Source organism: Phasianus colchicus, chromosome 5 (assembly GCF_987193195.1).
Source record: "Phasianus colchicus chromosome 5, bPhaCol1.hap1.1, whole genome shotgun sequence".
Lineage (NCBI taxonomy): Eukaryota > Metazoa > Chordata > Aves > Galliformes > Phasianidae > Phasianus > Phasianus colchicus.
Window position 1 is genome coordinate 5,896,034 of NC_143440.1, and position 19,346 is coordinate 5,915,379.

Sequence of the window (19,346 nt, forward strand, 5' to 3'; positions counted from 1 at the left end):
TTGAAATGTACAAAAGATCAATGAATAATTGTCTCACCTGAAGCTGGAAAGCATCAGTTTTTCAAGTTAATTTGGTATAGACTTTCTGCACCGAACGTTTACTGTTTCAAGACCTCAAGAGGAGATGAGCAATTGCTTGCGCATCCGTTGTTATAAGTCTAGATTACAAGTATCTGTGTGTATATGTAGATATACATGCCATAATTATTATGCTTTTCTTTTTCTCTATCTCATTTTTTCCCTCATTTCTCCTCTCCATCTCACTGAGATGGGGGCAGTGAATGAACAGCCACGTGACGCTCAGTGATCTGCTGGGTTAAACCCCAATGCATCACCATATCTTAAAGAACTTGCACGCTGTAAAAGATTTCTTCTTTTAAGAACGTCAGCTTGCCTTTATAAAACACACAGAGTATCTTTGTAAGCAGATTCTGTCAGAAAGCGATCTTCTAACTCAATCCTGACTATTACAAAAATTCAGTACAGTTCTAATTATTAAAGGCAGCCATTCAACCTCACATGAAAACAGACTAGAGCACGTTTACACATGTATTTTTTGCCCTACTGACAAAGAATGCACACACAGCACAGAGCACCCACCTGGCACCTAAGAATGAAGTTCTTACATTTTATTGCTACAACAAACACAGAAGTGTTGAGTTTGAAATTTCAGCAGGATTCTTCCAATCAAAACATTTTCCTCCTGCTTAACTGACCGTAACATTTGCAGAAGTCACAGACAACTGTAAGCTTCTACAGTTTCAAGGAACAGAATAACCCATATTGGAAAATTCGAGACCAAAAATAAAGCTGTCTGCATAACCGAATAAAGGCAGATCTCACTATAGATTTATTTTCCACTGATGAAAAAGCAAATTTGCTTGCTGTTCTTAATTACAGTATTTGTTGGGCATTTCCTAGATGTATTACAGCATTAAGAACTCTCTCCTCTCACCCCCATTCTCATAAGCAAATGCTTCCCTCTTGCTGCTTCCACATTCTATCACCTCATTAGTTAATTATTGCTTAAACGCAAACATACACTACCTGCATATGTTATAATGGAGACTTTGTTTTACTTTCTCATACACAAGAATACAACTAAACTATAAAGCCAGAAAGGTAAAATTTATGCAACTATGACTTAATTACTGTCAGGCTCTTAGCCTTCAGGAGAAGTACATCATCAAGATCATAGTGGGTTTTTTGTGTCCCAATTAGAACGCCACCATTAAATGTATGACAAATAAACGTGTTAGGAAGCAGAACAACTCCTACAAGATAACTGACTTTCCTTCTACTTGTACACACCATGTGAAGGACAGCTCAAACTCTGAGGTGCTCGCAACAGTCCAAAGCAAACACCTTGCTTCTCACAGGAAGAGATGGTGAGCAACTGCTACACATCTGCACGCTGACAAAAGACACGCTCACCATCCTCACAACATTGCTCTGTTGTAATCTAACGTCTGGATGAACATAAAAGCTCCTGAACAGTGCACGGACTCAGGATTCCAACTGTAATTCAGCGTGCTGTTGGGGCTACTCTTTTGCAAACCACGAGAATCCAGGTGATAAGTGACCTAATCCTCTTTGCTATGAAATCTTGTTTCTACTGTTCACAACATTTGATTATTAAATGCCTACTGCAAACAGAGCTGTCAGAAAAGAATTCAAAGTTCATCAAAAGGCATCACAATGTCAAGGGTAAAGTCTTAACAACAGCATCTCACATTAAAATCATTGTTGCTAGAAGTTAAAACAACCCACATACACTTAGTAGAATCACTGAATCATAGACTGGCCTGGGTAGAAAAGGACCACAATGATCATCTAGATTCAACAAATAAGTACAGTTGCTCCAATTAAATCTCAGCACAATGCAGCAATCTTCATTAAAATCCATTGGTAAGCAACTTGCCATTCATTTGAGCATTTCTTGTTTTCCAACAAGAAATGAGACTCTGCAAGATTCCACGAAACTGCAAGAGTGAGCAAAAATACAGAACAACTCCAGAAGTACACTACTCACAGGCAAAAACTCTGAAGCACCTTCCTAACCTTAAATACAAGCAGACAAAACACACAAGGGTAATTCCAAGAGCTTGTAAGGAGAAATGACAACACTGAAAAGTGATCCCAGCAAACTTCAGAACCTCATCTTAAAAGCAGTGTACAACACAAGGACCCCTTGTTGCTGTTCTGGTTTCTATTCAGTCATCTCAAATGCTCTGAGACAAGAACTTGACAATCTCTGTAATTTCAGGAAAAAAATTGAAGGTAGCCCCAAACAACTTCCCATACACAGAAATAGCAACAAAGACTCTCCTGGGTCTCCTCAGAACACCCAACCACAGGCCAATGACAAAGCTGCAAAATTCACCTAAAATGCCTTCCCAGTATCATCCACCAGCAAAACTTATGTTTCATCTGAGCTTTATTTTCAGGTTTCTTAAGTAGAATGGGTGAAAGAAAGACTTCTGCTGTTAGCATCTTCCAGCTCTGACTGAGAGACATTACGTTGTGCCTCAACTGCAAGGAACACAGTGCAGAAACAGCTTATAGCATTACTATATAATAAGAGGTATGTGAATTGCAGCTGTTTATTTTGCAGAGGGACCACCTTATTATGTTCTTTAACTAAAATAATCATTACAAGGAAATGTCAAAGAACATCTTGACCATTCTTCCACCTTAAACCGCATAAACAGCAGTGTAACAATAGTGTGCATGAAAGAACAAAGGCAGCACTCTGACCATGGTCGAACAGAGGCAAGCAAAGGTGGAAACCACATTACAAGAGTCCAGACAGGTTGCAGATTCTACCAAAAGGGACAGGAAGGCAGGCTATACGTTTTGATTTTCTCAGATTTTGCTCCAATTCACATCCATCCAACCTCTTAAACCAGAGAAACAAAACAAAGCAATTAAATAATCCCATACAAATATATATATATATAGTTTCAGTTCATACTCAGCACAAATTCTGATACCACACAGATTTTTTATAATCACACCCATTTTTCCACTCTTTTTGAAGTTTTACTCTGCTTAATATCTTTGAGCAACATGTTACAGTCACTTATAGGTAACCAAGCAGTGCACACCAAGCACCACAAAAGCAGGAGGGCAATTTAAAAATACATACTGTAATCATTCTGCATATAATTTTGGTAGAAGCAGCTGTAAACAAAAAGCTCAAACTTCCTGTTTGTAAAAATGGGCTCTCAACAGTGCTGATACAGGAACTTTTATCAGATGGCAAATGCAGCCAACAATTTCCTTATTTTCTTGGTGATTTAACTGATCTGGTTTGTGCTATTCAAGGACCAAGTTCTTGACTCTAATCCTTCAGTTCTGAGGCGACTTTCTGGGCCAGAAGGATGTATGGAATAACACTTTGATTTTATGTCAAGTATGACGCGTTGACAGTATTTCAGAAGCTCAGCATAAGGGTTAGTCAATGGCTGCACAGTGTCTTACTCTGCTGGAATTTTGTCCAGTTGTTACCTTGGCTCGTATTCCACTCTTCTAACACTGCGATCACAGCTGTACCCTCCATCACACCAGCACCGGTGCAGGCATAGTATTCTCTCAGCTCATTGCTGACAGACTATCTTGAAATCAATTTGCAAATTTATTTTGTGTTTCTCTTTCAGGAAAATGACATTTGTCTCAGCTGCTGTCATGTAATTACACCACACCAGCTTCAGTCTTTTTTTTCACCCCAGTGATTTGTTTTAGCTCTTAATGAAACGGCAGCGTTATTTTCCTCAGGTGGAATTATTATTAACTCATTAAGATGCTTTATAATAACTATAAAGCTGACAAGCCCAATGTAGATCATTTTTGCTCCATATTGTTAAGGAAGAATGCTTGAAAAAGAATATTCACTTCATTTAATTACGTAAAGAGGAAGACGACTTATAAAGCCTTACAAAAGCCTTATTTTTAACTAGCTTCTTCACCTTTTAACATGGTATTGATCTTACTGCAGCAGAAAACATTCTTCAAAGCGATTTTAAAAGTCTCTTTTTGTACTGTAGCATTCCACGTACCATTTGGAACATTTGTCTTCAGTTCATGCATTTTGTTTAAAGAGAAAAAACATCCATATAAGATATGGCTTTTGTCAAAAAGCGCTTTCAATTCCCCAGAAAACAACTGAGAGAAAATGAGCTGTTTCCATGATACCTTCATTTCCGTTTCTTAAACATTCCATATGAAAGACAGAAAAGATTTACTATTGTATTAAAATTATCCAGCATTTTCCAGCATTAATTCTGGAGACAATAACAAAACAATCCTACGACTGCCTAACTGTAATTAAATGAGACCACTTCTATATATATTTTTTTTAACTAAAGGACATTTTAATTCATGTTAAGACTACAGCATATTTTCAACCCTGATATTCCATCTTAAAGCAGGCACTAGAGGAAATTCTCAAGCCTAGAACTCTTATTTGCCCAGCATTGTTTGCAGTTCTGCCATTAGCATCACAGAATGTAAACGTTATCACATTCTGCACTAACAGCGATATTATTTCTGCTTTCATTTGCAAAGTACATCTAGACAAAAGCATTTGCATACTACTGATGTTATAGATTAAAATAAATTTTAGCGTTTGACATTTTTCTTCTGGATTTAGCTTCCAAGTTAAAGCATACTACGATGCCACTTCTGCTGTAGCATCACAGTGAAAATCTGTTCCACACAAGTACCAGGCACTGACAGACATTAAGCAATTCACATCACATTCAAATGTTTTTTTGTTTGTTTGTTTGTTTGTTTGTTTGGGGTTTTTTTTTGGCAAAGAATCTTTATCTCTCGTCTGCCATACAATAAGAATATGACTTCAACCATCAGTTTCTTTTAATCTGTCCTGCCGTTCCCCAGTAAAACTGTACAGTCTAACAGACAAGGAAAAGCAAGTTAGAAAAAATTTGCTATCCATCTCAGACAAGTAATTGATTCTAGAGGTCCATTTTCATGTTCATCTATCATTTCGCCTTAAATAAAATCCAATTACTTCAGCTTCACAGGTGGACTGGAAAGGATAAAGAGAGCTCATAAATTAACATCACCCAAATATATGTGCTACACACAGAGCCATCAAGTCCCACACGTTGAACATTAAATTCAATCTGCAGCTCCCTAGTTAAAACCTTTATCATGATACATCCCCTCACACATTGGCAGAGTGGCACAGGTACTGCTGAGCACCACATAATCCAATACATGGGCCTTACAGCAAGCTCAGGCAGCTTCCCGTCCAGCAGGAGAGGAGATCCGCGCCCCGTGGCAATCAAAACTGTGTGCTGGACTGTGAGGCTGAGAAGCCTTGAGTACGAGGCATGGGCTCTTTGACAGGATCCAGTGCACTGTGCTCACACATCAGGACTCCAGAGCTGACGAGACACCTGTAAGCACGCCCAGCAAGAAGAGGCCATTTCTCTCTCTGCTTTCATTCCACTCCCGCAACACAGCCTCCAAAATCCAATTCTCAGCAGCATATTTTGAACTTTAAGGTCAGGAAAAATACCATTTTCTCTTTTACTGGTTATACTCATAAATTTTCTATTGCTTACATTTGGTAACTTACACGTACAGCATGAACTCCACAAATTTGTACAGCTACTTCCACAGGCACTAATTAGGATGCGAGTCCCATTACACTACCTCTACCCAGATGGTTTTACAGTACAAGCCTACATTCATTATTTTCAAGCATTACATGCCCTACACCATCCACCTATATAGTGCAAGTCATTCCCCACATCTGGTGATCTCTATAGCTGTTGAGTTGGTAATGGTGCACAGGGTGCTGCAAAACCCTGAGCTTTTTAGAGGGGGCTTCTTCTGTAGCTATGCTGTCCTTCACAAGGCAAGGAGAGCTCACCAATCAAATGATCATAACCAGGAAGCAAGCAAAAAGTGCTATTAAATCCCAAGCACCATCAGAAAACTCTTAAAAAAAAAGGCTGATAGTCACAAAGTGAAAACTACTGTTCTCATAGTTCTGCAAAAAATCGGAATATTTCAAAGTGTTTGTAAGAAGTGCCATTTTAAAAGTTATACAGTTGTTGATGTTAAAATTGGAAAATATGTTCAGTGAAATCATTTATTCATATTTTTTTTGTAGTTGAACCACCTTTTCCCACTAGCTTTGGAGCTCCATGTAGTCCAATTATTTAGAAGGACAGCGCGGGTCCTTTTTGCTAATTTCTTTGAAGAAGAGCAAGTTGAGGAGCCTGGTCTGCCATTTCATTTTCACTGAAAACACCCAACAATAGCTCTAACGTTATTTTAAGGGAATATAACTGGAACAGTCACACAAAAGGTCACCCATTTTACTGGTGTGGAAAAATACAGGATAGGCTTCCCGGTCTCGCAGGGTTGTTCAGTACTTTGTAGAATCAAAGTCGAGTAGACTTTGGCCTTAATACAAATATTTCCCTATCTCCCCTCACCCAGACACTTTTGCAACACAATTTTAGCCACTGTTATTTTAGAATGATTTGTATAAATGAATTTTATTTACCCCACAAGAAAAACAACAAAAAAGATACCAAACATCTCTCAGTCTCTGAACTTATAGATAAAGCAATCCTGAATTTCAAATAAATTAATTACAAGTACACATGCAGGGTTGTTTTTTTTTCCAATTTGAGCCAGCAGAAACAACTAAAAACCAACTATGTTGACAGAAGTAAAGGAAGTAAGGTCATGTTTCTCAACTATGCTTTTCATTCACAGGGCTTCAGGCAACTAAAACATCAATACGTACAGAATTAGTGAAACGTTTAATGAGCTCCCAACAATAGGAGCAGCTATTTGATTAGGAAAATAAAGTCAAGGTTTGCCTTCTGAAAATACTGCTTTGTTATTATTACTGTGTGTATCCCATGCTGGCATCTTCACACTGAAATTTGTTTTTATTTATAACTGTGTTAAAAGTAGTTTCTAAAGAAAGTCGAGCAACCAATTTGGTGTCTGTACGTGCCATTTCAGCCCTCCATGTTTTCCAAGAAACAGTTCAGTGATTCCAACTCATATCACTGTGCTTACCCACCCCTGTTCTACAAATGAGGTTCTCAGTTTGAAAAGCACGTCTTGGCTGCCACTCTTCCTCTGCATCAAGTTCATACCCTATAAAACCAGGGACAGAAATATGTATAACCTCTTACCCACGTACATCAAATGACATTCCACCTACAGTTCTCTCCTTACTCCTTGCTCTTCATGGTAGATTTGAAGCGAGCACCCTTCCTACAGTTCCTTTAAACATAAGAACTCTTTACAGACTTGCATTACGCTTCCACAGCTCTTAATCCCACATCCACCCACGAGTATACCCTTACTTGCTTTCTAGAATAACATCCCCAAATTATTATCAACTTCACAACATTTCCGCTTTCCTTACTACCTTCACCTTGCCCAGCAGTTTGGCAAAAAGCAGCAAGTAACATAAGGACACGTTACTAGAATCTGAGTGCAGACCCACACAGTCCCACCCACACAGTGATCCCCATTTCTTGTCCCATCTTTAACCACTCGCCTCTTCCCATCAGACCTGCATGGCTCACCAGAGCTGGAGAACACTGCCCCTCTCCCAAAAACTGACCAAGTGGTTCAGAAGTTACTGGCAGGGTGGGAGGATGAGCTGGTGGACAGATGGATGGACAGATGGAGCGGCTGCATAAGATGCTCCTCTCAAACCAAATTAAGACTTCCAAGTCCTACCTGTTCCACCAAACACTCCATCAGCACTGGCCGCTTCACTCTTCAAGGTTTTCCATTTTATAAAAGGCAATACCACATGAATTAGTAGCTTCAGTCTAGAGGCTTGCCAGATCAATGCTGCACTGACTGTACATCACGATGTACAGTTATCATGCTCCATAAATAACCATCTTGGAACACAAGCTGTACCCAAACAAGATTTCAAACTTAAGTAGAAAAATAATGTCTGCTTAAAAACATTATAATGGCATGTAATTTAAAACATCCTTTGTACGTTACAAATCTCTTTGTAATGCCAAAGAGAAAGGAAAAAAACCCAAATCTTGTGTTGTATCAAATACAGAAAACGTACAGTAGAAAGATTACTACCCATTAAAGGAACTGCAAAGGCGGTTTGCATTTCAGCAGCACAGGACTGTGTGAAGAGATGGAGGAGAAGCTATGCTAGATAAGCAGATGGATCAGGAACGTGTGAAAAGGTCCATAAGGTAGGCTCAAGTTTTTAAAGTATGAAACTTCTCAAGTGAGCATAGACTCAGTGTAGGTGTTTTCATACTAGGCTTAGTTCTGGTGACAGGCTTGTTCAGCGGTGTTTTTTTCTTCTGCGGCTTTTCTTTCTTTTTTTAAATCTTAAAGATGTAGGTAGATAACAACATTCTGGAATGGGGAACACAGCACGGAATGGTTTAAGCTAGAAGGGACCCTTAAAGACCATCTGGTCCAACTCCCCCGCAATGAACAGGGACACCTACAGCCACATCAGGTGCTCACAGCCCCATCCAGCCTGACCTTGATGTTCCCAGCGACAGGGCACCCACCACCACCTCTCTGGGAAACCTGTGCCAGTGCTTCACCACCCTTATCACAAAAAACTTCTTCCTAATATCAAGTCTACGTTTCCCCCCTTTTAGTTTGGAACTATTTCTCCTTGTTCTATCACAAGGGACTCTGCTAAAGTAACTGTCAGCTCCAGCCTCATCTTCCAAAAAAGGCTGGAAATATGTTTGCAGAGGTTAAGCAAACAAGCAGTGACAATCTTGTGAACACTACAGATTAACAGCATGGGAGAAAAAAAATAGGAGGAGACCGGAATCCAACTCGCAAAGAAAGATAAAATGCTCGCACCTAACACCATTGCTTATTTTGGGCTGAAATTCTCCCTCCAAGTGCTTTAAAGAAGATAACGCAGCAATGTCATTAAAGCAAGGAAGGTATAGTGAAAGAAAAAAAGAAGTGTCATAAAGAGAGAAGAAAATCTAAATTTTACACCACTTCATCCTAGTGACATTTCAGGAATGTGAGTGTATATATATATTTGGAATGAGGAGTATTACACGTAAATTAAACTTACTATTATTGCAGCTGATAACTAACATAAAAAGCAAGTTATGTCACAAATGTGTAGCCATCCCCTATATTCACAGAGTATATTCTAACAATACAGAACATACTTGATAGCTGCCAGCACTAGTCTGCCAACTAGTATGAAAAACATGAATTTGAAATATCAATTAATATGCAAGCTTAAAATCATCTGTCTGCTATATGAGATGTCGTGCATTTTGACAGGCCCAAGATCTCTTCATCTCTAACTGGAGTCACACAGCTGCCCCAAGCCTGCATGCACTTCCACATAAGCAACATCAGTGAAGCTGAGCATACGCTTAACCTATGACATGTGCACAAATATTCAGAGAATGGGCTTAAGTAACTACCGGGAATAAACAAAATGCTGCCAAGTGTTGACAGTAAAAAACAGAAGAGGAAACTTGTCTTGGAATTTGTTTTCAGCTACTATCTAGTTTCTACTGAGTGCAGCAGGTTAGCAGGAATTTAGAATGAACATAATAGCTCTGACAGGGGCTTCAAAGAAGTTGACTCTGTCAAATCCTCATCTTCCAGGCAGTTTGACTTTGCCATTACATTTTCAGATAATAGCTGAGAATACAGTGTATAGAAAATCCCACAGACTCTATAAAACAATCAGCCTTTGGAAGACACTGAACAAACTACATTACATTTACTCAGGGAAGACTGAGTGATGTCTTGCTGTGATGAACTTGCAATTAACATGACATGCTACACTACTCTAAATATTCTCACCAGACACGTTGGTTGTAAGAGCTGGCACAGAGCAGTATTCAAATTCCTTGGCAGCTGCGAGCCAACCGAGCCTGCCGGGAAGGCGGAGGGGCAGCACCACGGATAGCTCCTATTGGTCGAAGGAGGTGAGGGCGGAGCTCGAGGACGGCCGTCTTCTTCGCTATTGGCGGAGAGAGCCGTCAGTGCGGGGCGGGGGGCGGGGCCTCGCGGCTAGCGGGGCCGCGTTGAACGCCGCGTTAGGGCGGGGGAACGGAGCGAGGGGGCGGCGGCGGTCGAGGGTAAGCGAGCCGCCGGCTGCGAGGAGAGCGGCGCGAGGTAGGGAGCGGCGCGGGGGCCGTCCTCACCTGTCACCGGGCGCTCAGCCCTCCCTCCTCGCGGCCCCCGGGCTCCGGCCGCGGTCCCTCGCGGTAGCGGCCGGGCTGGGGCTGTGCTTTCGTCTAAGGGGACCCTCGTCCGAGGGAGGGCGGCAGGCAGGCAGGCAGGCAGGCTGCGCGCGCGCGGTACCACCGGCTTTGCGCCGCCGCGCGGACGGATGCCGGCTGCCCTCAGGTAGGTGGGAGGGGGGCGGAGAGGGCAGACCCCGGGAAGGCCGCCTCTGGGCGCGAGGGCTCCCCGCCGCCGTCGCTGCGGCAGGCGGCACCCCGGAGTGGCGCTGCGCGAGGGGGGGAGCGGCTGGGGGCTGCGGCTGGGGGCCGCCTCCGTGCGCGGGGCGGGGGGAGTTGCGAGGGCAGAGCCGCGCGACTTCTTATGCGTATAGCCGCGCTTCTTCTTATTCGCAGCTTCCTTTGATGGGGAGAAGCATGCCATCAATCTTCCTTCTGTAAACAGTGCATCGTTTGTCCTACGTTTCTTGGAGAAACTCTGCCACAGTCTCCAATGCGATAATCTTTTCAGTAGCCAGCCTTTCAGCCCCTACATGGGGTGTGCACATAGTCCCACGGAGTACGATAGGAACAAACCAGGTACTATCAAACAGCTGTTGTTTACAAGTACTGATATTTTTGATAAGTGTGGTTACTTTATGAAATTTAACATTTTAATCTGCTTTGCTATAACTTTAATTGATTGAAATGAATACTCTTCAGTTCTTAGAGGATTCGTTCCAGAGCACAAGTGCTGTGGCAGGTTGGGATAGCTCATACCACATGTGCAGAGATCATTTTGTTCTGCTAACTCTTTCTTGTGGTCAAGTAGGAATTGTACCACTGGGTTACTAAAAGAACAGACTCAAAACTTCACATTTTGCCTGTTCAATTTATGTTTGAATCATAAAATAACCTTGGAGAAAGATGCTTACTACCTTATAAGAAGGGGCTTGCTCTGAGAGATGATTCAGTTCAGCCTATCCTACAACATTAAATACTCTTTTCTTCCTTCTTTGTTCACCTTGCTCAGTGGCGGCTCCAAAATTTTAAATTCTGCAGCATACAGTCTAGTAGAGAAGGTGGGTTTTGCAGCTGGCTGCTTGTGACATTTTATGTGAGTTTTGGTACTCTGGGGGTATATAGAGTGAGAGGGAAATAACATGCTCAGGGTCTCCCATCAAATGGCTTGCAGTGCTGGTATTACGAGTCCCGGTCCAAGGGTTATCAGGAGCCATAGCTGAGAAAACTTTGACATCAATGCAGTTTCAGTCTTAGAGGTGCTGCTTTAGAAAATATTGTGGTGGCTTTGGTATTTCGGTTTTTATTTGTTTTGTTTTGTTTTTTTCCAGTAGAGAAATTGTATTTGTTTCATTTCATCAAATAAAAGTCATTTGCTTTAATACTTTTCAGGAAAGTAGCCTAAATTTGGAAATTTGGATGATGATAGTATAAACTAAGCTGTTACTTCAGCTTTTGAAGTTTGTATTGAATGACCGATTCTATGTGAAATGGATTTGTTACCTGGTGAATGACTTGATGTATGTTTTTGCTTTTGTACTTTGACTTTCCCTGTGAGCATTTTTATACCATAATAAATTGGTGATATCTTTCCTTTTCGCAGCAAAAGAAGAAATACATGAAAACGGAAGTGTTAAACGATACTCTCAGGACTCTCCACCATACACAGCTCCCCTTTCCCCTAAGCTTCCGAGGAGTGATGCTCATCCATCTGAAGGTGATTACATTGTGTTGTAATACATATGAGGATTACGTATGTTAGTCAAAAGGACTGAGTATAGTGTATTTCTCTGGTATGTCTATAGCCCTTGACAGCTGAGAATGGAGATATTTATTGATCAGTGGCATGGATTTTGTGCTTATGGACGATCTACTGCAAGTTCAAGAAGTCTTTCTCCTAAACATGTCAGTCTTTTTTGTGAAATCACTCAGGCAGATAGGTGACATTTGAAGCTTCCTGTATGGCTATTTAGTAGAAAAACAATTCCCTTGAAATGGATTAGGAGATAAGGATTAGGAAGCAACTCTAATAACTCTTGGTTTGGGCTAATGACTGTAAGAGCAAGGATGTGTTTTGATGGTACAGTTTAACTGAATGTATGGCTAGCTGCCCCTAGAAGTTGCTCTGCTCCTGCTCTCCTTGCCTCCTTGTCCGTGTAGTGCATCCCAAGCCTCCCTGCTGATGAGGTGACGAGCTGACCCAGGGAAGCACAGAAAACATTTTGGCAAAGCTAGGAGATATCTGCAGTTAGCTTCTCTGCACTGACTCATCGTGGGCTCAGATGAGCACAGGAATGGGTTGGATAAAATGCAGCCGTGGTAGGGACCAGAGCAGCAGAGCCTCTCTGTGCAGCTGGCTCCAGGACAAGGAAAGCTTTTGCCTGTGCCATGGCTGAGGTGCAGTAGCTCGTGCCGATTTGTAGTCTGCCTCAGATGTGAAGTGAAGCGTGTCAGCTTAAACCTCACAGAGAGACTTAGGAAAGAGTGGTTTTACTCTGCTTTTGCTACTTGTCAAACCATGGTAACTTGTTGATGTGACTCATCCCATCTGATACTTTCTCTTGCTGTGGTATATTTGCATAATATTTCCAAAGGCTTTTGAGATTAGTCATTTGTTTCTCTTTTTTCTCTTTTTTTTTTTTTTTTTTTTTTTGAGTTACTGGGGTTTTGTCATTTAGCCTCAGTGTGGGCAGAATAATCTTTTTCTATGGAGAGTCATAAGGCCACACTTAAATCAGAAGAGGATATCAAATTAAAATGTTAAAGCTTATTAAAAATGGTTCTTCTTACAATTTAATATAAACACAATGTATTCACTTCAATGATGTAACCACAACAAATATAAAAATTGTCAATGCAGAGCTTTCTCTGTCTTAAATAGACCCTGGTTTAGGTCTAGAACATCTCTGCAATTAAATCAGATATTTCTAGTAAGCAACTGCGTGAATAGCTGTAAAACACATAATTCTACCTAAATTAAGTTGTTTAAATTGGAGATAAACAGATGTCTTAGACCTGCTTCTCTTATAAGAAATCTCCCTGTAAGTAAGTCGGCACGCGTGTTGTACCCTGATGAGCATTTTGATCCTGGAACCCTTTTATAGATGAAGTTGATGTATTTCTTCAAATTCATTTTAATATCAAAAATGGCAGAATGTTACAGCTAAAGGGATCCATAGCACTTTCACCTAACTAGCGGCAGTGGATGCAAAGCCAACAATTTCTGCACAGGATTATTAGAAAAATGAGTAAGGAGTCATGCCTGTTTCCATTTGCCAGCAGTGTGACAAGCTTGTTTGCTGATGGCACACCCATCATCCTTTGTTTACTTTTATGGGTCTTAATCTGAATTAATTGGTCACAAAAGCCAGGAAATATTTAAATTCTCGTTATTCTTTAGAAACAGAGAGAGTTATGTATGTATATACTACAGTATATAGTATGTACGCATGCATGCATACATGTTTTTATATATACGCTATACTTATGCTTTCATACATATTTTATACGTATATACATACATACATGTATGCATGGCTTTGCAGGTTTTTGCAGGGAAATTACATCATTTTCAAAAGAAGCAAGGATGTCAAAATAAAAATATCTCATGAAGATAGACTACAATGAACCCCTACAACAACTCAGTGTGATGTCCCAGAAAGCTGACACAGATGAAAAAATGTTTGAAACCTGGCAGTTACTCAAAGAAACTGCTTCAAGATTGTGAATGAACTATCTGCGAACTTACTCACCTACTACGTTTTTTTAAAAAGATGTTTGTAGGTGCCAGTGTTACTTTGTAGAACTGGTATTTTGATGCCTGCATTAAAACAAGAAGTGCTGGGGCACAGAGACTTTGAACACATCTGCTAAACCTGTCAGTTTCGCTCTGTCTGAAGGAGGAAACTGTACAATTGTTTCATTTCTGTCTCATTCTCTGATGTATGAAATGGGATTTGATGTAGCTAAAAGCTCATATGATATTTTGCTTTCATGCACGCTTGACTTTAATAACACAAAATGGAGATTTTGTCTCTCTTCAGTGTTCTATTAAAAAAGCAAGTCCATTTAAACCAAGTAAAAGCAATCAGGGGAAATATCTCCCTTATTTTTTAAACAAGCAAACTTAAGAGAAAATGTAATGAAATGTATCTTAAAAAGCATTGGCAAAACAAAAATAAGCCACTTAATGAGCTGGCTTGTTGAGGGGCTTGTAACTCTGTAATGAAACAATTTGTAGGTTGTCAATTGAAAGCTCAGATCTTTCTAAAAAAGCCCATAACTTATGTTAAATGTCAAAAGTATCCCAAACAAAATTAAAAACTGTTTTTACAATAGAAGTTGTCAGGCTCTTCTCCATCCCAACTTCAATGATGGATGAGGGGAAAATACCTATGTGTTTCCTAGGAAAATAAACCTTTCAGCTGTTATTGAGGTCAGACAGAAGATGTCATGAAAGCTCTTTTTGCTGATTTGTATCTTTGTTTGTTCATACAAAGCGGCTTCCTCCAATTTGCAGACATCAGAGACTAAGCAGATAGGCATGAAGACACAAGATCAGTGAAGCACTTCATAGAAATGTTTCATTTTTAAAATCTATGCTTCTAACTAAGCCAGAATGGTACTACAGCTGAGAAAATGCAGCAGTCTTTTCTATTACGTATCACTTAGATTGTCTGCTTAGTCACCACAGATTTAACCTGTACTAATGTCTTTGTGCATTCCTGGTCATGTGATAGTCAAGACCAAAAAGAAGAAAGAAAAACCCTTCAGTTACAGCTTTTCTCCATGTTTTTCTGCCTTGTTGTTCCTTTTGAAAGATAGTTTTTCATTGTCTCTGTTTTCAATAGTCCTATTTGATTACTTTCATGATAAGCCTTAAACCACTTTGCACAGTTTCCAGGTAAGTACTGTTCTTTTGTTTAGCACTGAAAGTCAAACTGTAGTGTGGAAATCATACATGCATGGTTGCTGAAGATAGCAGATACTGACCATTGTGCACAGACATTATTAACGCTGTGTGGGTGCTTCAGAATGGGCACCAATAGCAGGCGTATGCTATAGGGTTTGGTTTGTTGTATCGTCTCAAATCTGAGAAAAAATAGGGCAGCAAGGACAACTTTTAAGAATAGATTTTTGGTAGTTTAGAGCATGTACCGGTAGTTCTTGCTTTGCTGGGACTATTGCGTGAGTAGAGATGCAGGTTGTGATAGCATTGTACGTTAGCAGGGTACGGAAAGGCTTTAGAGGTCAGATGGGAGTGAATTTGGGACTTAAGAAACAATGCAGTTCTAGCACGTGAAACATGTCTCTATTCTGTGTGCACTAGGTGTGAAGAAAGTAGAAATATTCTGTATAAATATGGCTTGTTCTTTTTCAGAGTGTGTTTATGTCAACAAGCATGGAAATTCTGGGCCTCACCTGGATAAGAAAAAGGTTCAGGAGCTTCCAGATCACTTTGGACCAGGTCCTGTCAACGTGGTACTTCAAGAAGCTGTACAAGCTTGTGTGGATTGTGCCTATCAATCCAAAACAGTCTTTGGATTTCTGAAATCTGGCCATCATGGAGGGGAAATGATAACTGGTATGTGAAGATGTTTCTAATTTTTTTGTTTCTTCACTTGTTTGTGAACCTAGGGTAGGGAGAAAGAATCTCACTGCGGGTTACTTCAGTTCTATCACTTTTGTAACTCCTTAAGCATAGTCAAGAATGTATGTTTGTGAACTACTTTATTAAGATAGTCCTGGTGGAGTATACTTTATATCACTGGGAGTCCAGGATTTTCTGAACAGTTCTTAAATCAGAGTCTAGCAATAGCAAAGTTGAATTACATGTACACTGTACAGTTAGGTTGTTGGTAATAAGCAGAGCTTGTGCATCTCAACAGCTGCAGCTATACAAGCTATACATTTGTCAAGTAAGCTCAGTATGAGTGGAGTATCAGCTTTATTAATTCAAGTCATTCTCATAATCTTATCCATACATAATGTTTGTGTTCTTAATACCTTAACCAAGTGAGTGAAAAGTTTCCAGCTAATCTGTTTAGCTTCCAGGCAAGTGATTCCACATGTTAAATTTGCTGCTTCCTCCTTTCTCACATTCCCTGGTCTCTTAGGTCAGTGTTCGTTCTCTGATGTCCTCTATTGAGGAATAGGTTTAGTTCTGCTACATATTAATGCCATGCCTACAGATAAATTATCCTTACATCTCAAACTGAATAGCTGCTGCTTGACGTTTTTTTTTTCCTTCTAGGCTAGGAAGTCTCTGTATGGCATGCCAGCAACGTTTTGTTGCAACGTTCTTAAAAGAAGAAATCTTTTACAGCGTGCAAGTTCTTTAAGATATGGTGATGCATTGGGGTTTAACCCAGCAGATCACTGAGCGTCACGTGGCTGTTCATTCACTGCCCCCATCTCAGTGAGATGGAGAGGAGAAATGAGGGAAAAAATGAGATAGAGAAAAAGAAAAGCATAATAATTATGGCATGTATATCTACATATACACACAGATACTTGTAATCTAGACTTATAACAACGGATGCGCAAGCAATTGCTCATCTCCTCTTGAGGTCTTGAAACAGTAAACGTTCGGTGCAGAAAGTCTATACCAAATTAACTTGAAAAACTGATGCTTTCCAGCTTCAGGTGAGACAATTATTCATTGATCTTTTGTACATTTCAAGTGTGCAAAAACTCACCTCTGGAAGACTGATATTTGTAGATAAAATTGATATGGCTTACTGGGCTCTGTTAGTGGCTCTTAGATGTAGTAAATTTGATGTTGTTAATGATCTTCTGCATATGGAAGTTCTACTTCTGCTGAATTTACCTGTCATTAACAGCTTGCTGCATTGTGAAATCATTAAATAGCAGCCTTTAACATATTTAACTCTGGTTTTTGAAAAGCTGAACTTCCTAATTGGGACTCATACATGTATGAACCCTTGGTGTCTGGTGCTGACTTGAGAATAAAACTTCAGTTATTACTTACAGGGCCTGCCTTACAGCATAAGATCACATGGCAGTGCCTTCTGCTTTCAGTATTTTACCAGTGCTGTGGTACAACTGGGTCTGGTTAATACCTGTTCAGATACAAGACAGAGTAAGGAAAATGTGTTTATTATTTCAGATCAGCCCTTTTTTACAAGGCATCGATTGGTTACTTGGTGGTGAATGTTGGGTTCTATTGCAGATGTGATGCCATCCATGCAGTAATGGATGGAAATACATTAAAGGAGCAGCATAACAATTTATTTCACAGGGCAAAGGTCAAGAGAGTGCTGATTCCATATTACAAATCTAACAAAACTGAAGTGGCAGAAGCATTCTTTGAAGGCTTAAGCAGATGAGGGATGTTCAGTTTTCTGTTACAAAACCTAAATCAGAGAGCATTGAAATCTGTTGAATTTTGGAATAGTTGAGAGTAAGAATGTGAATTCTGTTTGTAACAGAAAAAAACTTGTTCTCATTCCATCCCTCTACTACTCGCATCTGCTCCACATGTCGAAGTAGGAAAAGAGTCATTTGTTGCTCCGTTAATTGCAAAACTGTATTTGTCAGACACCAGTTCTGAATCAGCTCTCATACCTGTTACCGTGCTTTCAATAACAAGACTGCAGTTGGGGTTGGTTTGTAGGGAGGCTAGATGAATTGAAAGGGAGTGGATTGGGATAGTATAGCTGCTGGACAGAAACACCTATTTTAAAAGATGATCATCCTATGAAGTATGCCAGTTTTCCCACCTTGTGTATGTGACCTGAGGAGCTATGTTAAGATAAGCTTAAGATAATGGCAGGACAAGGGGAAATGGCTTTAAGTTGAGGGAGGGAGGATTTAGGTTGAGTATCAGGGGAAGTTCTTTACAGAGTGAATGGTGAGGTGCTGGAACAGGCTGCCCAGAGAGGCTGTGGACACCCCTCTTCCTGGAGGTGTTCAAGGCCAGTTGGATGAGGTCCTGGGCAGCCTGGTCTAATATTTAATAGGGAGGTTGGTGGCCCTGCATATGGTGGAGGGGTTGGAGCTTCATGATCTTTGAGGGTCCCTTCCAACCCAAGCCATTCTATGATTTTCTGATTCTAAGCTCAAATGCTAGTGTCTTGGGAATCAAAGCAGAGTTTCTCTTTGCCATCCCTATTTACAGTTGCTTAACTAGGATCTGTAGTATCAGAAAGAAACCTGGGATATAATTGGAGTAAATGCAATTAAATTCTTCTGTAAAATAGTCAATTTAAAACCCTTTATGTCTTGAGCGATCATGGAAAGAGTGACAAAAAATGATTATTTAACGGATGTATTTGGGATCTCTGCTTGATTACTATAAAAAGATTCCTTCATAAGACATTGTATGGAGTTGGCTGATATTTGCTGAAATACTCCTGTTGAAACTTTCTGGTGTGGAATATTGCTTCCAGTATTTCATCATACCTTTAAAAACTTATGAAGTTTCAATCTACAAGTTTTGGACTCCTTCATAGTGCTTTTCTGTAGCCATTTGAAGTATTACTTCTGCCTTTCAGTCTTGCACTGAGACTTCATTTGGTGGTCTCATTCTCTACTGATCTAATTTTCTCATTTGTTTCCTTTAATATTATAGTGCTTATCATTGATTGTGTCTGTTAGTATCTCTGAAATTCTATAGAAAGATGGCTATTGCTTTCCTTTTAGCAAGTTGCTGCAGCTACTTCAAGCCGACAAATAAAAGTTTGCTTTCTCCAAAAACCTCAGTAGCCACTGCTTTGCTTTTTTGATACAGATCAAACTAGAAAGTTTATCATTATTGTCTTGAGGATTGTGTACTTGAAAGAGAAGGGCTTGTGGACTTAAAAGCTTCTTTTTGCCACAAGTGTTGTGTTTAATAGAAGATGTTATGGTGGATTGCATGTCTTGCTTTACTGAATTCACTAAGTAGGGAACCGGTTCTCTGGGTGTCTTTGTTCCACTTTGGGATAATGTTGCCTGAAGATCATAACTGTGAAATACACCTCAAGTTCTTCACTAAACTCCAGTTTTATACAGACTTCAGGAGAGAGAACGTAATTGCTAATAGAACAAGTTAAACGTGCTTAAAAAGCTCTCTGTGTGTTTTTTGTTTGTGGAAAATACTCTTCCTTTATT

General features: G+C 40.1%; 1 protein-coding gene and 1 long non-coding RNA gene across 2 annotated transcripts in view; one reads left to right on the plus strand and one right to left on the minus strand.

Moving 5' to 3' along the window:
* The window catches only part of LOC149917673 (uncharacterized), a 53,159-nt gene that overhangs the window by 10,545 nt on the left and 23,268 nt on the right, over window positions 1-19,346 (minus strand). The gene's annotated exons all lie outside the window — the stretch shown is intronic.
* Window positions 10,004-17,293, plus strand: LOC149917674 (sex comb on midleg-like protein 2). The gene is made up of 5 exons (XM_090140201.1): window positions 10,004-10,164; window positions 10,629-10,811; window positions 11,836-11,949; window positions 15,613-15,816; window positions 16,486-17,293. Exons 2-5 carry the CDS (start codon window positions 10,766-10,768, stop codon window positions 16,488-16,490), a joined length of 369 nt encoding a protein of 122 aa, XP_089996327.1. The 5' UTR covers window positions 10,004-10,164; window positions 10,629-10,765; the 3' UTR covers window positions 16,491-17,293.

What these genes read in the sequence shown, in the direction of transcription:
- LOC149917674 (XM_090140201.1), top strand. Translation starts at nt 10,766, where the DNA reads ATGGGGTGTGCACATAGTCCCACGGAGTACGATAGGAACAAACCAG. An exon ending in GTACGATAGGAACAAACCAG is followed by an intron (nt 10,812 to 11,835) that starts GTACTATCAAAC and finishes TCCTTTTCGCAG; the next exon opens with CAAAAGAAGAAATACATGAA. An exon ending in TGATGCTCATCCATCTGAAG is followed by an intron (nt 11,950 to 15,612) that starts GTGATTACATTG and finishes GTTCTTTTTCAG; the next exon opens with AGTGTGTTTATGTCAACAAG.